The sequence below is a fragment of the Phacochoerus africanus genome, chromosome 1 (genome assembly GCF_016906955.1).
Source record: "Phacochoerus africanus isolate WHEZ1 chromosome 1, ROS_Pafr_v1, whole genome shotgun sequence".
NCBI lineage: Eukaryota > Metazoa > Chordata > Mammalia > Artiodactyla > Suidae > Phacochoerus > Phacochoerus africanus.
In genome coordinates this window covers 120,880,732-120,900,729 of record NC_062544.1, presented here as the reverse complement: position 1 = coordinate 120,900,729, position 19,998 = coordinate 120,880,732, and the positions used below count along the sequence as shown (strand labels likewise).

The 19,998-nt window shown below is 36.5% G+C and overlaps 1 protein-coding gene across 10 annotated transcripts in view; it reads left to right on the top strand.

The window, feature by feature from the left end:
- CFAP20DC (CFAP20 domain containing) overlaps positions 1-19,998 on the top strand; it is a 269,749-nt gene that overhangs the window by 118,151 nt on the left and 131,600 nt on the right. For 9 of the 10 annotated variants that reach the window (XR_007134556.1, XM_047778337.1, XM_047778358.1 and 6 more), the window contains one exon: positions 9,425-9,581. Coding sequence is in view for 9 of the 10 variants with exons in the window: in XM_047778337.1 (XP_047634293.1) it covers positions 9,425-9,581 (157 nt within the window). In the remaining variant the exon portion in view is untranslated. The remainder of the gene's footprint in view (positions 1-9,424; positions 9,582-19,998) is intronic. The other variant, XM_047778319.1, reaches the window with a different exon arrangement.

Sequence of the window (19,998 nt, the reverse complement as noted above, 5' to 3'; positions counted from 1 at the left end):
AGGCAGAGAGAGGACTGCAAAGATTGTATAACTAATTAGTGTTGGGGCTAGAATTCATATTCAGACAATTTGGCTCCAGAGCCCAAACTCTTGAATCCCTAGGAGGAATATATTTTTAAAATGATGCCAGTAGGGTTTAACTGTAGTGTTGGTGGACAGATTAAGGAATAGAATATTGTGATTAAATAATAGAAAATAATTTGCAGTTCCAAATTTTAAAAGTGTTTTGGGGTAATGAAATTGAAATTCAAGGTGTGGCCATGTAAGTGATTTAAGGAGTGAAGAGAAGGCTTTTGTAGGAAAGGAGGTTAAGGGACTGTCGGGGTATTGAACTGTATTTCAGAAAGTAAGATGAACCCAGTCCTGGTGTTTTCTAGGAATGTTTTTACAGGACGGTATGAGTGTGTCTGAGAAGGTAGAAGAAATGACTGGGGAGCAGTTGAAAGAGCCTGTGTGTAGAATCTATCAATCAGGCTTCGAAGAAGATAGGTTTCCAAATCAGAAGCACAAACCCCTCTCCCAGTGCCACATAGCCATGTGACCTCCAAATAGGGGACCGTGGAAGCACTGGTGAACTCCATATATAAACTTCAACTCCAGACTTGAAGGTGGAGTAATACCTCAGAGAAAAGCCAGATTTCAGGTAAGGAATGGTGTGCAGGATCCTTAGAAAAATATAGAGTATAGGAGTACTTTCCAGAAGGAAGGATTTCAAAAGGCACAGTGAAAGGGTTACTTGAGGATTAGCAAGAGAAAGATGGGACAGCTGTTTTGGGAAGAGATAGCTTGCTGGAGAAGGTGGGACTTGGGAGATAGGGGTTGATTACTGAGCAGGTTTAATGATACTTCTACAAAGAACTTGCCTTTTCTTGTTTCAGCCAAGAGCTGCAGCTCTGGCAGCCCCAGGCTTCCATCATCAATATCCCCCTCAATGTAAGGACTTATCATGGTTTGCTTTTCCTGGGGAAATTGCTCTTAATACGCTAGTAATAGGTAATTACTTGTCCTGACCATGTGAAAATTACTATTTTAGTTCTGCTTACACCACTTAATAAATACAGCATGATGGTGATAGAGGTGGATAAAGTCATTGTAAGCAGATACTCTATTGAGAAATAAAACTGAAATGAAAAATTATTTTAAAAGGCACAGGAATGTGTCATTATTTGGGGAACATGAGGACAGAATGACGTTCTAAAATTCTGGAAGAGATGTGCTTTAGGATCACTAGGTTATGAAATTGTGGTTTCTTACTTGTCGTTTCCTTTCATCAAGGCAGTGCTGTTTAGAACTGTGTACTGTTAGTGACCAGGGCTCTTTCTACACTGGCAAAACAGATCCAGTTATATTCAGATTTTTCCTACAATAATGGCAGCCATGAACTTATTGAATGCATCTCAGAGAGAGGGAGTGTGTGTGTGTGTGTGTGTGTTTCACCAGTACAGTGAAGCCATGTTGCCAAAATGTGACTCAGTCAAAACTAGAAATTAATGCTTTGGATCATGCTTTCACCCTTTGGCATTTAGTTCCTCCATGTAGAATTCCATGCTGTAAGTAAATAGCATAAACTCTCTTATTAATCCAAGGAACAAACTTAATAGAACTATATTTTTGTCTGTCAAATTGCTATCTTTCTTGTGCATATTCTTACGGACCCACAGTTATGAATATTTTAGATCAAAAGCTCTTCCCCGCTTTACTAGAGTTACATGTAAGAATAAAGTAGCTACAGAGATCAAGAAAAATATCAAAAAAACTTTTAAGAGTGAATGATGTCACTGAGAATAATGAAAATATTTTATAAACATCAACTATAATTCAGATAATCCACTTCTTGATAGTAGAGAGTTCATACTCTTCTAAAACTCTAGAAAATATATCACAGAATTTATATGAACAATGAGTTTTGTGTAAAGCTTGTGAAAATTATAACTTTATAAATATCAGCCAAACCAAAAAAAAAAAAAAAAAAACTTCTTTTTCCTCTAACCAAGGGAAATTTGTGAAAGTTATTCCCATCTTTTTCAAGAACTACTCCCATCTGTATTTCTGAGAGATGGATTCACTAAATAACTTATCAGTTCTCACACTCTTATGGGGTTTGTTAAATGGTGATAAAATGGAAGACTGGAATTCCCTGGTGACGCAGAGGGCTAAGGATCTGGCATTGTCACTGCTGTGGTGCAGGTTTGATCCCTGCCTCAGGTACAGCCAAAAAAAAAAAAAAAAAAAAAAAGGAAAACTGAAAGTAAGTATGTAGGCATGTGTGTATATGTATGTCACATGTGCCTATCATTATTTGTTGAGTACTAGAGTACTGTCCATGAAGCATGAATCCAGGCAGAAGGAATAAAAGCAGCTTGACTGTGATAGATAAGAAAGTGTGTAAATCACACTTAAAACACAAGCAACAAAATCAAAAGTAAACAAGTGGAACTACATCAAACTAAAAAGCTTCTGCACAACGAAAGAAACCCATTAACAAAGTGAAAATACAACCTATGAAATGGAAAATACATTTGCAAACTGTCTGATAAAGAGTTAATAGCAAAAATATATAAAAACTCAAACAACTCAAGAGGAAAAAAACAAATGATCCAATTAAAAAATGGACAAGGGACCTGAATAGACATTTTTTCCAAAGAAGTTATTCAAAAGGGCCGAGAGGTACATAAAAAATACTAAACATCATCAGTCATTAAGGAAATACAAATTAAAACTACAGTTAAGACATCACTGCACACCTATTAGAATGGCTGTCATCAAAAAGACAAGAGATAAATGTGGCACGGATGTGGAGAATAGGAAACCCTTGTGCACTTGTGGTGGGATGGTAAGTCGGTACAGCCACTATGGAAAACAGTATGGAGGGTCCTCAAAACATTAAAAATAGAATTACCAAATGATCTATCAGTTCTGGCTTCTGAGAATATAGCCAAAGGAAACAGAAACACTAACTGAAAAGATATCTGCACCCTCATATTCACTGCAGCATTATTTACCATAACCAAGACATGGAAACAACCTAAGTGTCCATCTATATAGATGAATGGCGTATATGGGATATTATTCAGCCATAAAAAATGAGAAAATCCTACCATTTGCAACAACATGGATGGACCTCAAAGACATTATACCAAGTGAAATAAGTCAGATAAATAAGGAGAAATACCATATGATCTCACTTATATGTGAAATCTAATCAAAACAAAGCAAAACAAAAAAACCCACCAAACATAAAGAGATAACATTTGTGGAGTTTTCATTCTGGCTCAGCAGTAATAACAAGACCAGTATCCATAAGAATGCGAGTTCGATCCCTGGCCTATTGCTCAGTGAGTTAAGGATCCGGTGTTGCCATGAACCGTGGTATAGGTCGCAGACGTGGCTGGGATCCTGCATTGCTATGGCTGTGGCATAGGCCAGCAGCTGTAGCTCTGATTCAACCCCTGACCTAGGAACTTCATACGCCATGAGTGAGGCCCTAAAAAGAAAGAGAGAGAGAGAAAGAGAGAGATAAGATTTGTGGTTACTAGAGGCTTTGGGAAGAGTGAGGGGAGCAGAAATCGAAGGAAGGTAATCAAAAGGTACAAACTTCTAGTTATAACGAGTACTAGGGATGGAACACACCACGTGGTGACCATAATTAACACCGCTGTATGATCTATAGGAAAGTTGTTAAGATAGTAAATCCTAAGAGTTCTCATCACAAGGAGTATTTTTTTTCTTTTCTTATGAAAATTTTATATAAGATGATTGATGTTAATTAAACCTATGGTAATCATTTCACCGTATGTATAAATCAAACCATCATTCTGTGAACCTTAAATAGTGGTGGCAATTATTTCTCAGTGAAACTGTAGGGGAAAAAATGTAATAGCTAAGAGCCTGGTTTCTTGGACTCGCATTGTCTGAAGGAGGTGGACACCAGTTCACAAGCAGAGCCAATAGAGTCTGATGGAGTTTTCAGGGGCAGCCCTCTGCAGAGTTCATCTGTGGAGGGAATTAAAGGGGCAGGGTCCTAAAAACATCTAGCATGTTCCCATGCCTCCCTGAACCTAGAAGCCCTTATTAATTGTTCAAAACCAAAGTCAAATGCCACCTCCAAGAATTTCCTAGATATAGGATGACTCAGAATATTTATTTCAAAGAAAATGAAGCAGAAAATTTAAAAAGCAGTTATTAACTTTAGAAGAAGTTGTATAAGGAAAGGAAAGGTAACCATACAGCATCCCTTGACTCAGCTGTGTATGGTAGTTATATAGTCACAATAAGGAAAATATACAATGTAGGTTTTAAGGAAAAGAGAGAAAGAAAGAATAAGAGAACTGTCTAGTAAGGATGAAGTTGGGGAATAAGGTGTGTTAAGTGAGCTAAAAGTCTTACCTAGTCTAATAGGAGGTCAGCAGAAAATGTCTAAAATTGGTGAATTGAGGTATTATTTAAAATACAGAGAGAAGAAACAGTTAAGAATTGACATTATGATTAGATGAGTGGAAGGTGACAAAGGACTTAATTTTGTTTAAAATAGTTGGCACTGTTTGGCTTATATTTGCATATAATACCATGATAAGAAAAAAATTTTAAAAATTTTTAATGGCCACACCTGTGCCATATGGAAGTTGCCAGGCTAGGAACTGGAATTGGAATTGCAGCTGCAGGCCTATGCCACAGCCACAGCAACACCAGATCCAAGCTACATCTTTGACCTACACTGCAGCTTCCAGTAACCTTGAATCCTAACCCACTGAGCAAGGCCAGGGTTTGAACCCACATCCTCACAGGAGACAATGTCAGGTTCTTAACTTGGTGAGCCACAACACGAATTCCAAATGTTTTTTTAAAAGAAACATTTCCTGAATGTCTTCACCATCCCACCCTGAGACCCCTCTGTATTAACTGTATGTAATAGATGCCACGTGTCTGACTCCCTTCCCAGACCAGAAGGACTGTCTGACTCAATGCTCTATTCCGAGAGCCAAGCCCAGTGTCTAACACTTGATGAGTTCCTAGCACCTATGGGCAGAATGGATGAATGCAGTTACTGATGGGATGAGCTAGCTGAAAAATTGGAATTGGGCATAATGTTAAGTATTTTTAGGAATAGGACACAAATTTGTAACAATGGTAGTAATGCTAGTATAATAATAATGTTAATAGTTTTGAATAGCTGGAACCCTTAGCACCTCCATTCTCTATAGCCAGCCTGGATTTTACCAAACCTTGGTGTTTCTCCTTACGACATGTATACTAGATTTGTCCCTTATTTTTCACTTCCTGTGAAAGCCTTCTAAACAGATCCTCCTCATTTTTTGCTTAAATGACTGAGGGAGACTAACTAGTCCTTCTCTGCTTCAGTCTGTCTCTATTCTGCCTTAGTCTTCTTCCCAGTACCCCTGTACCAACCAAGATATTTCTGCATTAGGGTTAGTGCAACCTTTCTAATATTCTACTTTTCTCACATTCTCCTTCAAGAATCATAATGAGACTTGATCCAAGTTTCTCTTCTTTATTTTCTTGCCCCTCCATAACCTGGCTTCACTGCCCTATCCTACATCACTTCCAACACCCCACCCAGAGCTTACTATCCCACTGATCAAGCCAGTCTCATTGTTACCACACAGTCAGTCCCACCTCCTACCTTTCGTTATACCAGATTCCTTTTTCCCCAAAATATCAGAGCATCCCCATCACCTGGGAATATAATGTTACTATTGAGATATCTACAAAAAAAATAATGTTTACATATTTAATCAATAATTTGCTGCAGTCTCTCTTTGCTCCTCCATATTAAAATCAGTCATCCTAAACAGAATTTTAAAATAACATGTCCTTTATCAATTAATATAGCTTTCAATTTTGATAGATTAATAAAATAATCGTTATATAAACTGTGCTTCTAAGCAAATAGGGGAAAAGCCTGATAGTTTAATCAAAGCACAATTTTATTTTTTTATTTTTATTTTTTGTATATGCTGATTTTTTTTCCATTATAGCTGTTTTACAGTGTTCTGTCAGTTTTCTCCTGTACAGTATGGTGACGCAGTTACACATACATGCATACATTCTTTTTTCTCACATTATCATGCTCCGTCATAAGTGAGATATAGGTCCCAGTGCTACACAGCAGGATATCGCTGCTTATCCATTCCAAAGGCAATAGTCAGCAACCATTAACCCCAAGCTCCCAATCCATCCCACTCCCTCTCCCTCCCCCTTGGCAACCACAAGTCTATTCTCCACGTCCATGATTTTCTCTTCTGTGGAAAGGGTCCTTTGTGCCATGTATTAGATTCCAGGTATAAGTGATATCATACGGTATCTGTCTTTCTCTTTCTGATTTACTTCACTCAGGATGAGAGTCTTTAGTTCCATCCATGTTGCTGCAAATGGCATTAATTCGTTCTTTTTGATGGCTGAGTGGTATTCCATTGTGTACATGTACCACATCTTCCTAATCCAGTCGTCTGTTGACGGACATTTGGGTTGTTTCCATGTCTTGGCTATTGTGAATAGAGCTGCAATGAACATGTGGGTGCATGTGTCTTTTTCAAGGAAAGTTTTGTCTGGATACATGCCCAAGAGTGGGTTTGCTGGGTCATATGGTAGTTCTATGCATAGTTTTCTAAGGTACCTCCATACTGTTCTCCATAGTGGTCATACCAGCTTACATTCCCACCAATAGTGCTGGAGGGTTCCCTTTTCTCCACAGCCCCTCCAGAGCTTGTTATTTGTGGACTTATTAATGATGGCCATTATGACTGGTATGAGCTGGTATCTCGTGGTAGTTTTGATTTGCATTTCTCTGGTAATCAGGGGTGTTGAGCATTTTTTCATGTGCTTGTTGGCCATCTGTATCTCTTCCTTGGAGAAATGTCTATTCAGGTCTTTTGCCCATTTTTCAATTGGGTTGTTGGCTTTTTTGCTGTTGAGTTGTATAAGTTGTTTCTATATTTTAGAGGTTAGTCCCTTGTCAGTTGCATTCTTTGAAACTATTTTCTCCCATTCTATAAGTTGTCTTTTTGGTTTCTTTTTGGTTTCCTTTGCTGTGCCAAAACTTGGCAATTTGATTAGGTCCCATTGGTTTATTTTTACTTTTACTTCTGTTGCTTTGGGAGACTGACCTGAGAAAACATTTATAAGGTTGATGTCAGAGAATTTTTTGCCTATATTCTCTTCCAGGAGTTTGATGGTGTCTTGCCTTATATTTAAGTCTTTAAACCATTTTGAGTTTATTTTTGTGCATGGTGTGAGGGTGTGTTCTAGTTTCATTGCTTTGCATGCAGCTGTCCAGTTTTCATAGCAATACGTCCTGAAAAGATTGTCTTTTCCCCATTTTATGTTCTTGCCTCCTTTGTCAAAGATTAACTGACCATAGGTGTCTGGGTTTATTTCTGGGTTCTCTATTCTGTTCCATTGGTCTGTCTGTCTGTTTTGGTACCAGTACCACACTGTCTTTATGACTGTGGCTTTGTAAAGTTGCCTGAAGTCTGGGAGAGTTGTGCCTCCTGCTTGGTTTTTGTTTCTCAGGATTGCTACAGCAATTCTGGGTCTTTTGTGGTTCCATATAAATTGTCGGATAGTTCTGTGAAAAAGGTCCTGGGTAATTTGATAGGGATTGCATTGAATCTGTAGGTTGCTTTGGGTAGTATGGCCATTTTTACAATATGAATTTTTGCAACCCAGGAGCATTGAATATCTTTCCATTTCTTTACATCTTCTTTAATTTCTTTGATTAAAGTTTTATAGTTCTCCACATGTAAGTCTTTTACTTCCTTGGTCAGGTGTATTACCAGGCATTTGATTTTTTGTGGTACAATTTTAAAGGTATTATATTTTTGTATTCCTTTTCTACTATTTCATTGTTAGTATACAGAAATGTGACTGATTTCTGAATGTTAATCTTATATCCTGCTACTTCACTGAATTTGTTGATCAGTTCAGGTAGTTTTTGGGTTGAGCCCTCAGGGTTTTCTATATATAGTATCATGTCATCTGCATACAGTGACAGTTTTACCTCTTCTCTTCAAATTTGGATGCCTTTTATTTCTTTTGTTTGTCTAATTGCTAGTGGCTAGGACTTCCAATCCTATGTTGAATAACAGTGGTGAGAGTGGGCATCCATGTCTTGTTCCAAATTTTAGCAGGAAGTTTCAGCTTTTCTCCATTGAGAATTATATTTGCTGTGGGTTTGTCATAAATGACCTTTATTATGTTAAGGCATGTTCCCTCTAAACCCAGTTTGGTAAGAGTTTTGATCATGAAGGGATGTTGGACTTTGTCAAATGCTTTTTCTGCATCTGTTGAGGTGATCATATGGTTTTTGACTTTTGTTAATGTGGTTTATGATGTTGATTGATGTGCATATGTTGAACCATTCTTGTGAACCTGGGATGAATCCCCCCTAGTTGTGGTGTATGATCTTTTTTATATGTTGTTTGATTTGGTTGGCTAAAATTTTGCTGAGAATTTTTGCATCTATATTCATCAAAGATATTGGCCTTATAATTTTCTTTTTTGGTGGTTATCTTTTCTGGTTTTGAAATGAGGGTGATGGTAGCATCATAGAAGGTTTTTGGGAGTGTTCCTTCTTCAACCTTTTGAAAAAGTTTAAGGAGGATGAGTGGGTATAAGTTCCTCTTTGTATGTTTGGTAGAATTTGCCTGCAAAGCACAGACAATTTTAAATACTGCTTTTGTAATTTCAAAAATTTCTTGTCTGCTTTTGTCCTGCAGTCTTCAATATGTCTTAATTTTTTACTAAATGATTATTTTCTCCTTTTCTTTAACTCAGTCAGACTATTTAGAGAATTCATTTTATGAAGTATTAAGGGGTCTAATTGTCTAATGGGCAGAAATTAGTCCCTGCAAGGGTACTTTAAAAACTGGCAAATACCAGCCATAATTACAAATTCTTTATAAGAATCTGTTTCTGTACAGTGGGTTAATTGGTTGTAAGTAGACAGCACAGCCACAATTTAGACCCAGCTTCTAATTTCAGTTTCATCCATGCTTTTTTAAAACAAATATAAGTGGCTAATTGTGATTAAATTAGTCCTCTTGAAGAAACAATTGGCTACTTATCCCTGATTTTCAAGATTTAAGTGGTCTAATGCACCTGCAATTAGCTTCCCTCTACCATACTGCCTACAGATCTAGATCTATTTCCCTATGTTGTCAAAGCCTTATCTCATGATGGCAACTCTGTAGCTACAAGACCAATGTATAGTTTAGATTATGATTATTCCTTTAGATGAATCAAAACATAAACAAATTGAAGCCAAAACAGATAGAAAGGGGAAATTGGTTTGAGGCTGGTTACTCCAAATGATTGCTCAACTCTCTGGACTTTCTATATATGGATGACTCATTCATTTATGTAATTATAAAAAGTACTTACTCCTCTTTTCCTTTTTTTATTTTAGTGGTGCAATCTATGCATTGACTTGGTGGCATTTACCAGTGAAATATTCAAAGGAGCGGTTTTCCAGTCACTGGATGGCATTATTGTCTCAGCCACTTGTAAGCTACGGAAGATCTTTACTTTAAAATCCAAGCCTCAAGACACTGCTGATAAAGGTGGTATGTTCAACCTACTATCAAAATTTTTAAATTCTCCAATTTTTTAAAAATTTAAACATGACTTTGAGTAGTAATAGTACGTAGTAAGGTTTTTTAATTTATCTTTAATTTTAGATTGAGCGCTTAACATGAGATCTATCTTTACAAATTTTAAGGCATATATGTTTTTGTTGACTGTAGGTACAGTGTTGTACAGCAGCTCTCTAGAGCTAATTGATTTTGACTGAAATTATATAAACATTAATTTTCTAATGATCATGTTAAAATGGAAAGATAGTTGAATTATTCCTTGTATTATTTCTAGTGAGACTGGAAATATATACATTAATTATTCATTAAATAATTAATAAATATACTCTGCAGGAAGCATCCATCTAGAATTCATAAGGCAGCAAAAATTCTGCTGCTAAGATAGTCTTAACTGAAAGTGTTGAGAGAATACTGATGCTTCTTTTTGATTTTCATCTAGGATTATTTTTAACAAAATCAATTCTTCTAGAAGCCCAGGCAACAAGGCTCCATCTAGATGGCAAAGGTGATTTCTTAAAAGTTTGTAGGTAGACTTTAGATTTGTGCTCCATCTGGATGAGTGTCTAAAAAATCCTTCTGTGGTTCATTCTGTGGAACAAGACACTGTGCCTATAAATTTAATTTGATAATAAAACATAGCAGTGCATTTACAGCTCCCCAAAGAGATCACAACCCAGGAAGTACAGCCATTCATCTTATCTACCACTTAAAGGCTGTACAAGAAAGTGAAAGATTTCATTAAAAAAATAGCACCCAGCTAATAAGAATCCTCAAAATGTGTAGAAATATAGGTGAATTCTACTCAGATCATAAGAAGTAAATCATAACCAATTAAAATTTTTTAATAAATGTAAAGAAAAAAGTAAATCATAAGCTGGCAGGTTAAATAAATGTTTTTATCTCTGATTATTCCTTAAGCCCCAGCAAAATTATGACATGGGAATGAAAATGGTATAAACCCTCCAGGGTGAAGAGAAAACAATAGATAAAAAGATGTTCATAAATTTTGTAAGATTTAGGAGTGACAACTGACTTAGAAGATCAGAGAAGGCTGAAACCTTTGGGTTTACAGAGAGGTTTGCCAGTAAGATTCATAACATAGGACCCCAGAGGTATAAGGAATTGGCTTCCCCAGGAGAGGGTCAGTGGAATGTCATAGGAAGAGCCTGAACTCATCTCCTTTTACAGACACAACAAATCTACAGCTGCATATGGATTAATTCCCTCAGAAAGGGACCTGAAAACTGGGTGAATAGAGCCTCCACAACAAAGGACTTAAGGACAGCACCAAGACAGGTAGAAGAGGCAGTGATAAAGTCTCCTCAAAGGAAAACAAAAAAACAAAAAACAAAAAAAAAACCACACCTCAGCCACAGCAGTCCAAAATGGGAGAGATTTCAAAGGAATGAATCTTTTCCCTGAGGATCAGGATATTTTAGCTCCACATCAGATACCCCAACCCCTAAATCCTGCATCAGAGAGATGAGCTTTGAAAACCAGTGAAAGATATGTCCAGGAAAACTATAGAACTTCAGGGACTAGAAATCCACTCTTAAAGGACTTGCATGCAGAACCACCAGACCCAAAAAGCAGTTGGCCAACTGGACACAAACTGCAGTTGAAAAGCACATGGATCATAGGTAAAAGAGTCCCACTTATTAATCTTCATGTATCTGCTGGAGAGGCAGGAGCCAGTTGGACCCTCTCTGGGGGCTGAAACACTAGTAGTAGACATTTTTCCAATCTCTGCCTACCTTGTAACATCAATGCTGGCGGGTGCCATTTTGGAATTCTCCCTCTAACTTATTATGCCAGTGGACCTACCTGCTTGGAGCCCCACCTTTAGGCCTGTGCTTTGGCAGGGCACTGCAGCTAGTCTGAGGACCATTCCCACCCACCAGTGTACCATAGCAATAGCCACAGCCCCACCAAAACTAGAAGGTACACACAGTCCACATAGGGGGCAACCCTTGAATACCTGACTCTGGGGGCCAAGCAGGATTGTGTTTCTCAGTCATAGGATGTTATATATAAGGGCACTCCTTCATGACTGGGAGAGATAGATGATTTACCTGATACATAGAAACAGAGAATTAAGCATAAGGAAACAGAGGAATATGTTCCAACTGAAGTAATAAGACAAACTCTCCACCAAAGAAATAAATGAAGTGGAGATTTGCAGTCTACCTGAAAAAGAGTTCAAAGTGAGAGTCATAAGGTTGTTCATCAAACTTGGAAGAAGAATGAATGAATACAGCGAGAAATTCAACAAAGAGATAGAAAATATAAGAAAGTACCAACCAAAGAGAAGTAGTAACTGAACTGAAAAATAAACTAAAGAGATTCAACAGCAGACTGGATGAGGTACAGAATGAATCAGTGAGCTTAAAACAAAGCAGTGAAAATCACTCAGACCAGCAAAATGAGAAAAGAATTTTTAAAAGTGAAGATATTTTAAGGGACCTTTGAAACAACAACGAGTGAAATAACATTCACATTGTAGGGGTCCTAAAAGAAGAGAGACAAAAGGGCCCATAAAATTATTTGAAGTAGCAGCTGAAAACTTCCCTAATATGGAGAAAGAAATAGGCATCCAGGTCCAGGAGGCATAGAGAGTTCCAAATTAGATGAATCCAAAAAGACCCATACCAAGACGCATTATAATTAAAATGATAAAAGTTAAGAATAAAGAGTTAACTCTAAAAGCAGAAAAACAACTTATTACATACAAAGAAGACCCCACAAGACTGTTATCAGATTTTTCAGCAGAAACTTTACTGGCTGGAAGAGAGTGGCTTGACATATTCAAAGTGCTAAAAGGGAAGAGCATCCAACCAAGGATTCTTTACATAACAAGATTATTCAGAATTGAAGGAGAGATCAAGAATTTCTCAGCTACACAAAAGCTAAAGGAGTTCAACAACACTAAACCAACCCTAAAGAAATATTAATAGGACTTCTTTAAGCTGAAAAGAAATAGCACTAATTAATAAGAAAACATATGAGAGTAAAAATCTCAATAGAAAGTGTACAAGAGTGAAAAATCTCAATAATAAAGGTAGGGGATCAATCACTTACAAAGCAGGCATGAAGGTTAAAAAAACAAAAGTAGTAAAATTAACTAAAATTATGATTAAGGGTAGCATAAAAAAAGATGTAAAAAGTGTTAACAAAAGTACAAAACATGGAGAAGGTAGAATGCGATAAAGATAAAGCTGTGGAATGTGTTCAGAATTAAGTTGCTCCCAACTTAAAACAGGCTACTATTAACATAGGATGCTGTATGTGAACCCCATGGTAACCACAAGCACACAGACTTTATAGCAAATACACAAAGGCAAATGATAGATGAATCTAAACATAACACTAAAGAACAATTAAAATACAAAGAGGGAAAGAAAAGAAAAATAGAGAGCTATGAAAAGAGCCATCTTCTCAATAGACCCAGAAAAAGCATTTGATAAAATTCTAAATTTATTTATGATAAAAACTCTCAACAAAGTGGGTATAGAGGGAACATACCTCAACATAATGAAGACTGTATATACAAGCCCAAGCTAACATCATACTCAACAGTGAAAAAGATGAAATCTTTTTTCTTTTTCAGGGCCACACTCAGGGTGCAGCATATGGAAATTCCCAGGCCGGCTGGGGATTGAATCAGAGCCTATGCCATAGCCATAGCAATGCAGGATCTGAGCCGTGTCTGTGACCTACACCACAGCTCATGGCAAAGCCGGATCCTTAACCCACTGAGCAAGAGGCCAGGGATCAAAGCCACATCCTCATGGATCCTAGTCAGGTTCATTACCACTGAGCCATGATGGGAACTCCAAAACCTTTTTTTCTAAGACCAAAAACAAAACAAGGATGCCCACTCTCGTGACTTTTATTTAGCATAGTATCAGAAGTCCTAACAAGAGCAATTAGGGAAGAAAAAGAAATAAAAGTCATTCAAATAGGAAAGGAAGAATTTAATGTGTCTCTCTTTACAGATGATATGATGTGATATATAGAAAACCCTATAGACTCCTCAAAGAAAATGTTAGAATAAATTAATTTAGTAAATTTACAAAGGAAAATCAGTATACAAAATTTGCAGTGTTTCTGTGCACTAATAAATGGTCTATAAGAAAAAGAAATTATGAAAATAATCTTTTTACAGTTGCATCAAAAAGAATACAACATCTACTAATAAATTTAAGAGGTGAAAGACCTGAATACTGAAAGCTATCACTAATGAAAGAAATTGAAGAGGATGCAAATATATGGAAAGATATTCTGTGTTCATGGTTAAAGTTCATACTGAAAGCAGTCCAAGGTTTCAGTGTTAGCTTTATCAAAAGTCCAGGGACGTATGTCACAGAACTAGGTTAAATAATCCTAAAATTTATGTGGAACCACAGTAGATCACAAATAGCCAGAAAAGTCTTGAGAAGGAAGAGCAAATCTGTAAGTATCTTGATTCCTGATTTCAAACTGTACTTTAAAGCTATAGTAATCAAAACAGAATGGTTCTGCCATAAGAACAGACATACAGATCAGTGGAACAGAGTTGGGAGCCCAGAATAAACCCACACATATATGGACAATTAATTTACAACAAAGGAGCAAAGAATATATAATGGAGAAAGGATAGTCTCTTCAGTAAACAGTATTGAGAAAACTGGAAAGCCACATGCAAAAGAAAGTAACTGGACCACTATTTTACAGTACATATAAAAATTAACTCAAGATGGATTAAAAACTTGAATGTAAGACCTGAACCCATAAAGTTCCTGGAAGAAAACACAGGCAGTAACCTCATTGACATCAGTCTTAGTGATGTTTTGTGGATCTGACTTCAAATGCAAGGGAGCAAAAGTAAAAATAAATAAGTTGGCACTACATCGAATGAAAAAGCTTCTGCACAGCCAAGGAAATCATCAAAAACAAAAAAAAAAGGAACCCTCCAAAAAGTGCAAAGTACCCAGATTCCTGGAAATGCTGGAAATCCCTGCCCCTTCCTTGAAATGGTTGGAATAATCCTTCCCTATGAAATTACCAGCCCATTAAAAGTCACCACATCATATTTCAGGGCCTCTCACCTTCTGAGATGGCTCACACTCTGTCTGTGGAGTGTGTCTTCTCTCAGGGCCACTCCTTCACCTTTTAAGGGGAGTTACATTCTATGTATAGGATGTGTAAATTTCTGACTGCTCTCACCTTCTGAGATGGCTCACAGTCTAGATTTCTCAATAAATCTACTTCTTACCTCTCAAAATAAATAAATAAATAAATAAATGGCACCCTAGTGAATGAGAGAGGATATCTGCAAGTCATATATCCAGTAAGTGGCTAATATCTAAAATATATAAACAATACAGACAACTCAACAACAACAAAACACCTGATTTTTACAATAGACAGAGGATACAGAAAGAATCTGAAAAAGAAAAAATTAAAATGAGCACAGGATGTGCATAAGCAGTTTTCCAGAGAAGATATACAGATGGCCTACAGGCATGTGAAAAGATGTTCAGCATTGTTAATTATTACAGAAGTACAAATCAAAACCACAATGATATGTAACTTCACACCTGTAAGAATGGCTGTTATCAAAAAGATAAATAACAGATGTTGAAGAGGATGTTTTGAGAAAGGAACCCACATACACTGTTGGTAGGACTGTAAATCAGTATAGCCACTGTGGAAAACAGTATGGAGAACTACCATATGACCCAGTTATTCCACTTCTGAGTATTTATCTAAAGAAAACAAAAATACTAAAATTTATGCAGCCCCATGTTCCTTGCAGTATTATTTACAATAGCCAATGTATGGAAACATCCTAAGTGTCTATTGATGGATGAATAAAGATGATGTGGCGTATAAACACGGTGGAATTCTACTCAACCATAGAAAAGAATAAAAGCCTGCCACTTGCAATAATTGGATGAACCTTGATGGTACTATGCTAAATGAAATAATTCAGATGGAGAAAGAAAAATACTGTGTGATTTCACTCACATGTAAAATCTAAAAAAACAAAACATACTGTTTTGTTGACTGTAGCTTTGTAGTCTAGTATGAAGTCAGGGAGCCTGATTCCTCCAGCTCCTTTTTTCTTTCTCAGGATTGCTTTGGCTATTCAGGGTCTTCTGTGTTTCCACACAAATTTGAAATTTTTTTAGTCTAGTTCTATGAAAAACACCATTGGTTATTTGGTAGGGATTGCATTGAATCTGTACATTGACTTGGGTAATATACTCATTTTGACAATATTGATTCTTCCAATCCAAGAAAATGGTGTATCTTTCCATCTGTTTGTGTCATCTTCGATTTCTTTCAACAGTGTCTTATAGTTTCCAGAGTACATGTCTTTTGCCTTCTTAGGTAGATTTATAGTTAGGCATTTTATTCTTTTGGTTGCAATGGTAAATGGGATTGTTTCCTTAATTTCTCTTTCTGATCTTTCATTCTTAGTGTATAGAAATGCAAGATATTTCTGTGTATTAATTTTGTATCCTACAACTTTACTGAATTCATTGATGAGTTTTCTGGTAGCATCTTTAGGATTTTCTATGTATAGTATTATGGCATCCACAAACAGCACAAAAACAGAAAAATAAATCAGTGGAAAGGATAGAAATTCCATAAATAAATGTACACAACTATGGTAAACTAATCTATGACAAAAGAGGCAAGTATATACAGTGGGCAAAAGACAGTCTCTTCGGTAAGTGATGCTGGGAAAACTGGACAACTACATGTAAAAGAATGAGTTGAAACACTCTCTAATACCATACACAAAAATAAACTCAAGATGGATTAAAGACCTAAATATAAGACCAAATACTATAAACCTCTTAAAAGAAAACATAAGCAGAACACTCTCTAACATTAACTGCAGCAATGTCTTTTCAGATCCGCTTCCTGGAGTAATGAAAATAAAAACAAAAATAAATAAATGGGGCCTAATTAAACTTAAAAGCTTTTGCACAGAAAAGGAAACCTATAAACAAAACAAAATGACAACCACAGAATAGGAGAAAATATTTGCAAATGAAGCAATTGACAAGGGATTAATCTTCAAAATATACAAAAAAGTCATACAGCTCAATTTCAAATTAACAACCAACCCAATCAAAAAAATGGCAGAAAGTCTAAATAGTCGTTTCTCCAAAGAAGACATACAGATGGCCAAAAACCACATGAAAAGATGCTCAATATCACTAATTATTATATAAAAGAAAATCAAAACAATGGTGAGATACCACTTTACACCAGTCACAATGGCCATCATCAAAAAATCTATAAACAATAAATGCCAGAGAGGGTGTGGATAAAAGGAAACCCTCTTATACTGTTGGTGGAAATGTACATTGATACAACCACTATGGAAAATAGTATGGAAGTGTCTCAAAGAACTAAAAATAGAACTATTGATTGATCTAGCAATCCCACTCTTGGGCATCTATCTCAAGAAACCTGTAATTCAAAAAGATACATTCACCCCAGAGTTCAATACAACATTATTTACAACAGCCAAGACATGGAAGCAACCTAAATGCCCATCGACAGAGGAATGGATAAAGAAGATATGGTGTATACACACACACACACACACACACACACACACACACACACAATATAATATTACTCAGCCATTAAAACAAATGAAATAATGCCATTTGTAACAACATGGATGGACCTAGAGATTATCATACTAGGTGAAGTTAGTCAGACAGTGAAAGACAAACATCGTATGAAATCACTTATATGTTTAATCTTAAAAAAAGGATACAAATAATCTTATCTGCAGAATGGCAACAGACTCACAGACTTTGAAAACAATCTATGGCTACCAAAGGGGACAGACTGGGTGAAGGAGGGACTAGGAGTTTGGGACTGGCGTATGCACACTCTGGTATATGGAATGATTGTCCAGTGGGAAATGAAATGATGAAAAATGGATGAATGAATGGTTCAACAGAATGTGTTATAGACATACAATGGCATATTAGTCAGCCATCAAAATGAATGAAGTACTTATCCATGCTACAATATGAATAAACCTTAAAAACAACATTCTTGGTAAAAGAAGCCAGTCTCAGAAGATCATATATTATATGATTTCATTTCTCTGAAATGTCCAGAAAAGGCAGATCTGTAGAAGCAGAAAAGCAATTAGTTCCTCGGACTGGGGAGATGGAGGAATAGTGAGCTGATAGCTAGGGGGAACAAGATTTCTCTTTTTGGTAATGAAAATGTTCTAGAAGTGAATGGTTTCATTTATCTAGGAATACATTAAAAACTGTTAAAAGCTATTAAACTATTAAAAACTTTAGGTGGGTGAATTATATGCTCTGTGAATTGTATCTCAGTAAAGCTCTTTTAAAAATTAATAGCATTTTTAAAAAGGGGGTAAGTCAAAAAAAAACTGAAAAGAGGATGGAAATGTTAGAAGTTAGTCCAAGGGGTTCACCATCAGAGTAATAGGATTCCAAGATGAGAGTTTAAGAGAAAATAGGCCAAAATACAAGATATCCCAAAATTGAAGGCCAGATATTTTCACTTGACATAACTCATCCCCCAAAAAATGTTGGAGTAGTACTATTTGAATCTTTGAACAATATACATATATTTAATTTTATGAGTAATTTTTAAGTTAATGGATGATCTCTAAAAATTTCCAAGAACAAGCATTGGCATAATTTATGTTTTCAGAAGGCCTTAAAAGATGCCTTATGAAGGAAACCCAAAAGAAAACAAAAAGACAACTTACAGAATGGGAGAAGATAGTTTCAAATGATGCAACTGACAAGGGCTTAATCTCTAGAATATATAAACAACTTATACAACCCAACCGCAAAAAAGCCAATCAATCAATGGAAAAATGGGCAAAAGACCTGAATAGACATTTCTCCAAAGAAGATATACAGATGGCCAACAAACACATGAAAAAATGCTCAGCATCGCTGGTTATAAGAGAAATGCAAATCAAAACTACCATGAGATATCACCTCACACCAGTCAGAATGGCCATCATTAATAAATCCACAAATAACAAGTGCTGGAGGGGCTGTGGAGAAAAGGGAACCCTCCTGCACTGTTGGTGGGAATGTAAACTGGTACAGCCACTATGGAAAACAGTTTGGACATACCTTAGAAATCTATCCATAGAACTTCCATATGACCCCACAATCCCACTCTTGGGCATCTATCCGGACAAAACTCTACTTAAAAGAGACACGTGCACCCGCATGTTCATTGCAGCACTATTCACAATAGCCAAGACAGGGAAACAACCCAAATGTCCATTGACAGAGGATTGGATTCGGAAGAGGTGGTATATATACACAATGGAATACTACTCAGCCATAAAAAAGAATGACATAATGCCATTTGCAGCAACATGGATGGAGCTAGAGAATCTCATACTGAGTGAAATGAGCCAGAAAGACAAAGACAAATACCATATGATATCACTCATAAGTGGAATCTAACATCCAGCACAAATGAACATCTCCCTAGAAAAGAAACTCATGGACTTGGAGAAGAGACTTGTGGCTGCCTGATGGGAGGGGGGGGGAGTGGGAGGGATTGGGAGCTTGGGCTTATCAGACACAACTTAGAATAGACTTACAAGGAGATCCTGCTGAATAGCATTGAGAACTTTGTCTAGATACTCATGTTGCAACAGAAGAAAGGCTGGGGCAAAAATGTAATTGTAATGTATACATGTAAGGATAACCTGACCCCCTTGCTGTACAGTGGGAAAATAAAAAAAAAATTATAAAAATTAAAAAAAAAAATAAAGTGGGCAGGATCCTTACCTCTGGTGGGCTATCTCCTAAAACAAAACAAACAAAAAAACAAAACAAACAAAAAAAGTAAATAAATGTTACTGCTTTAAAAAATTGTTCTTAGAGGTTTTGAGAAATGATTTTATTATAAATAGTATTTTATAATTAAAATATATTAGATATTTTAATCAGAATGATTCTGAGTCTTTATACGCAGATATTCATGACCCCTTTTTGTGGGATCTACTATAAGATGCTGGGTACCTCTGCTACGGTGAGATCTTACTCTCTTTATCTGCCCTGGGATGGTTTGCTAGGCAAGGGTACTGGGAGTTCAACTCTTCTCTGGGAAGGAGCAGGAAACTGACAAGATTTGGGTACAATGTGCACTCACCTGACGTGGAAGTGAGGAGAAGAGGTGGGAAAACACTCAATAATGTTAATTATTTAAAAACACCAAATAATTCCACTTACTGAGGAAGGAAAATTTGTGCATCACTGTGGAAAGGACAGTCAGAGGCCTGGCCTCGAATTCTACCTTCTGTGACTTCAGCACAATATGCCTCATTTCCATGAGCCGTGTTTTTCTTATCTGTATA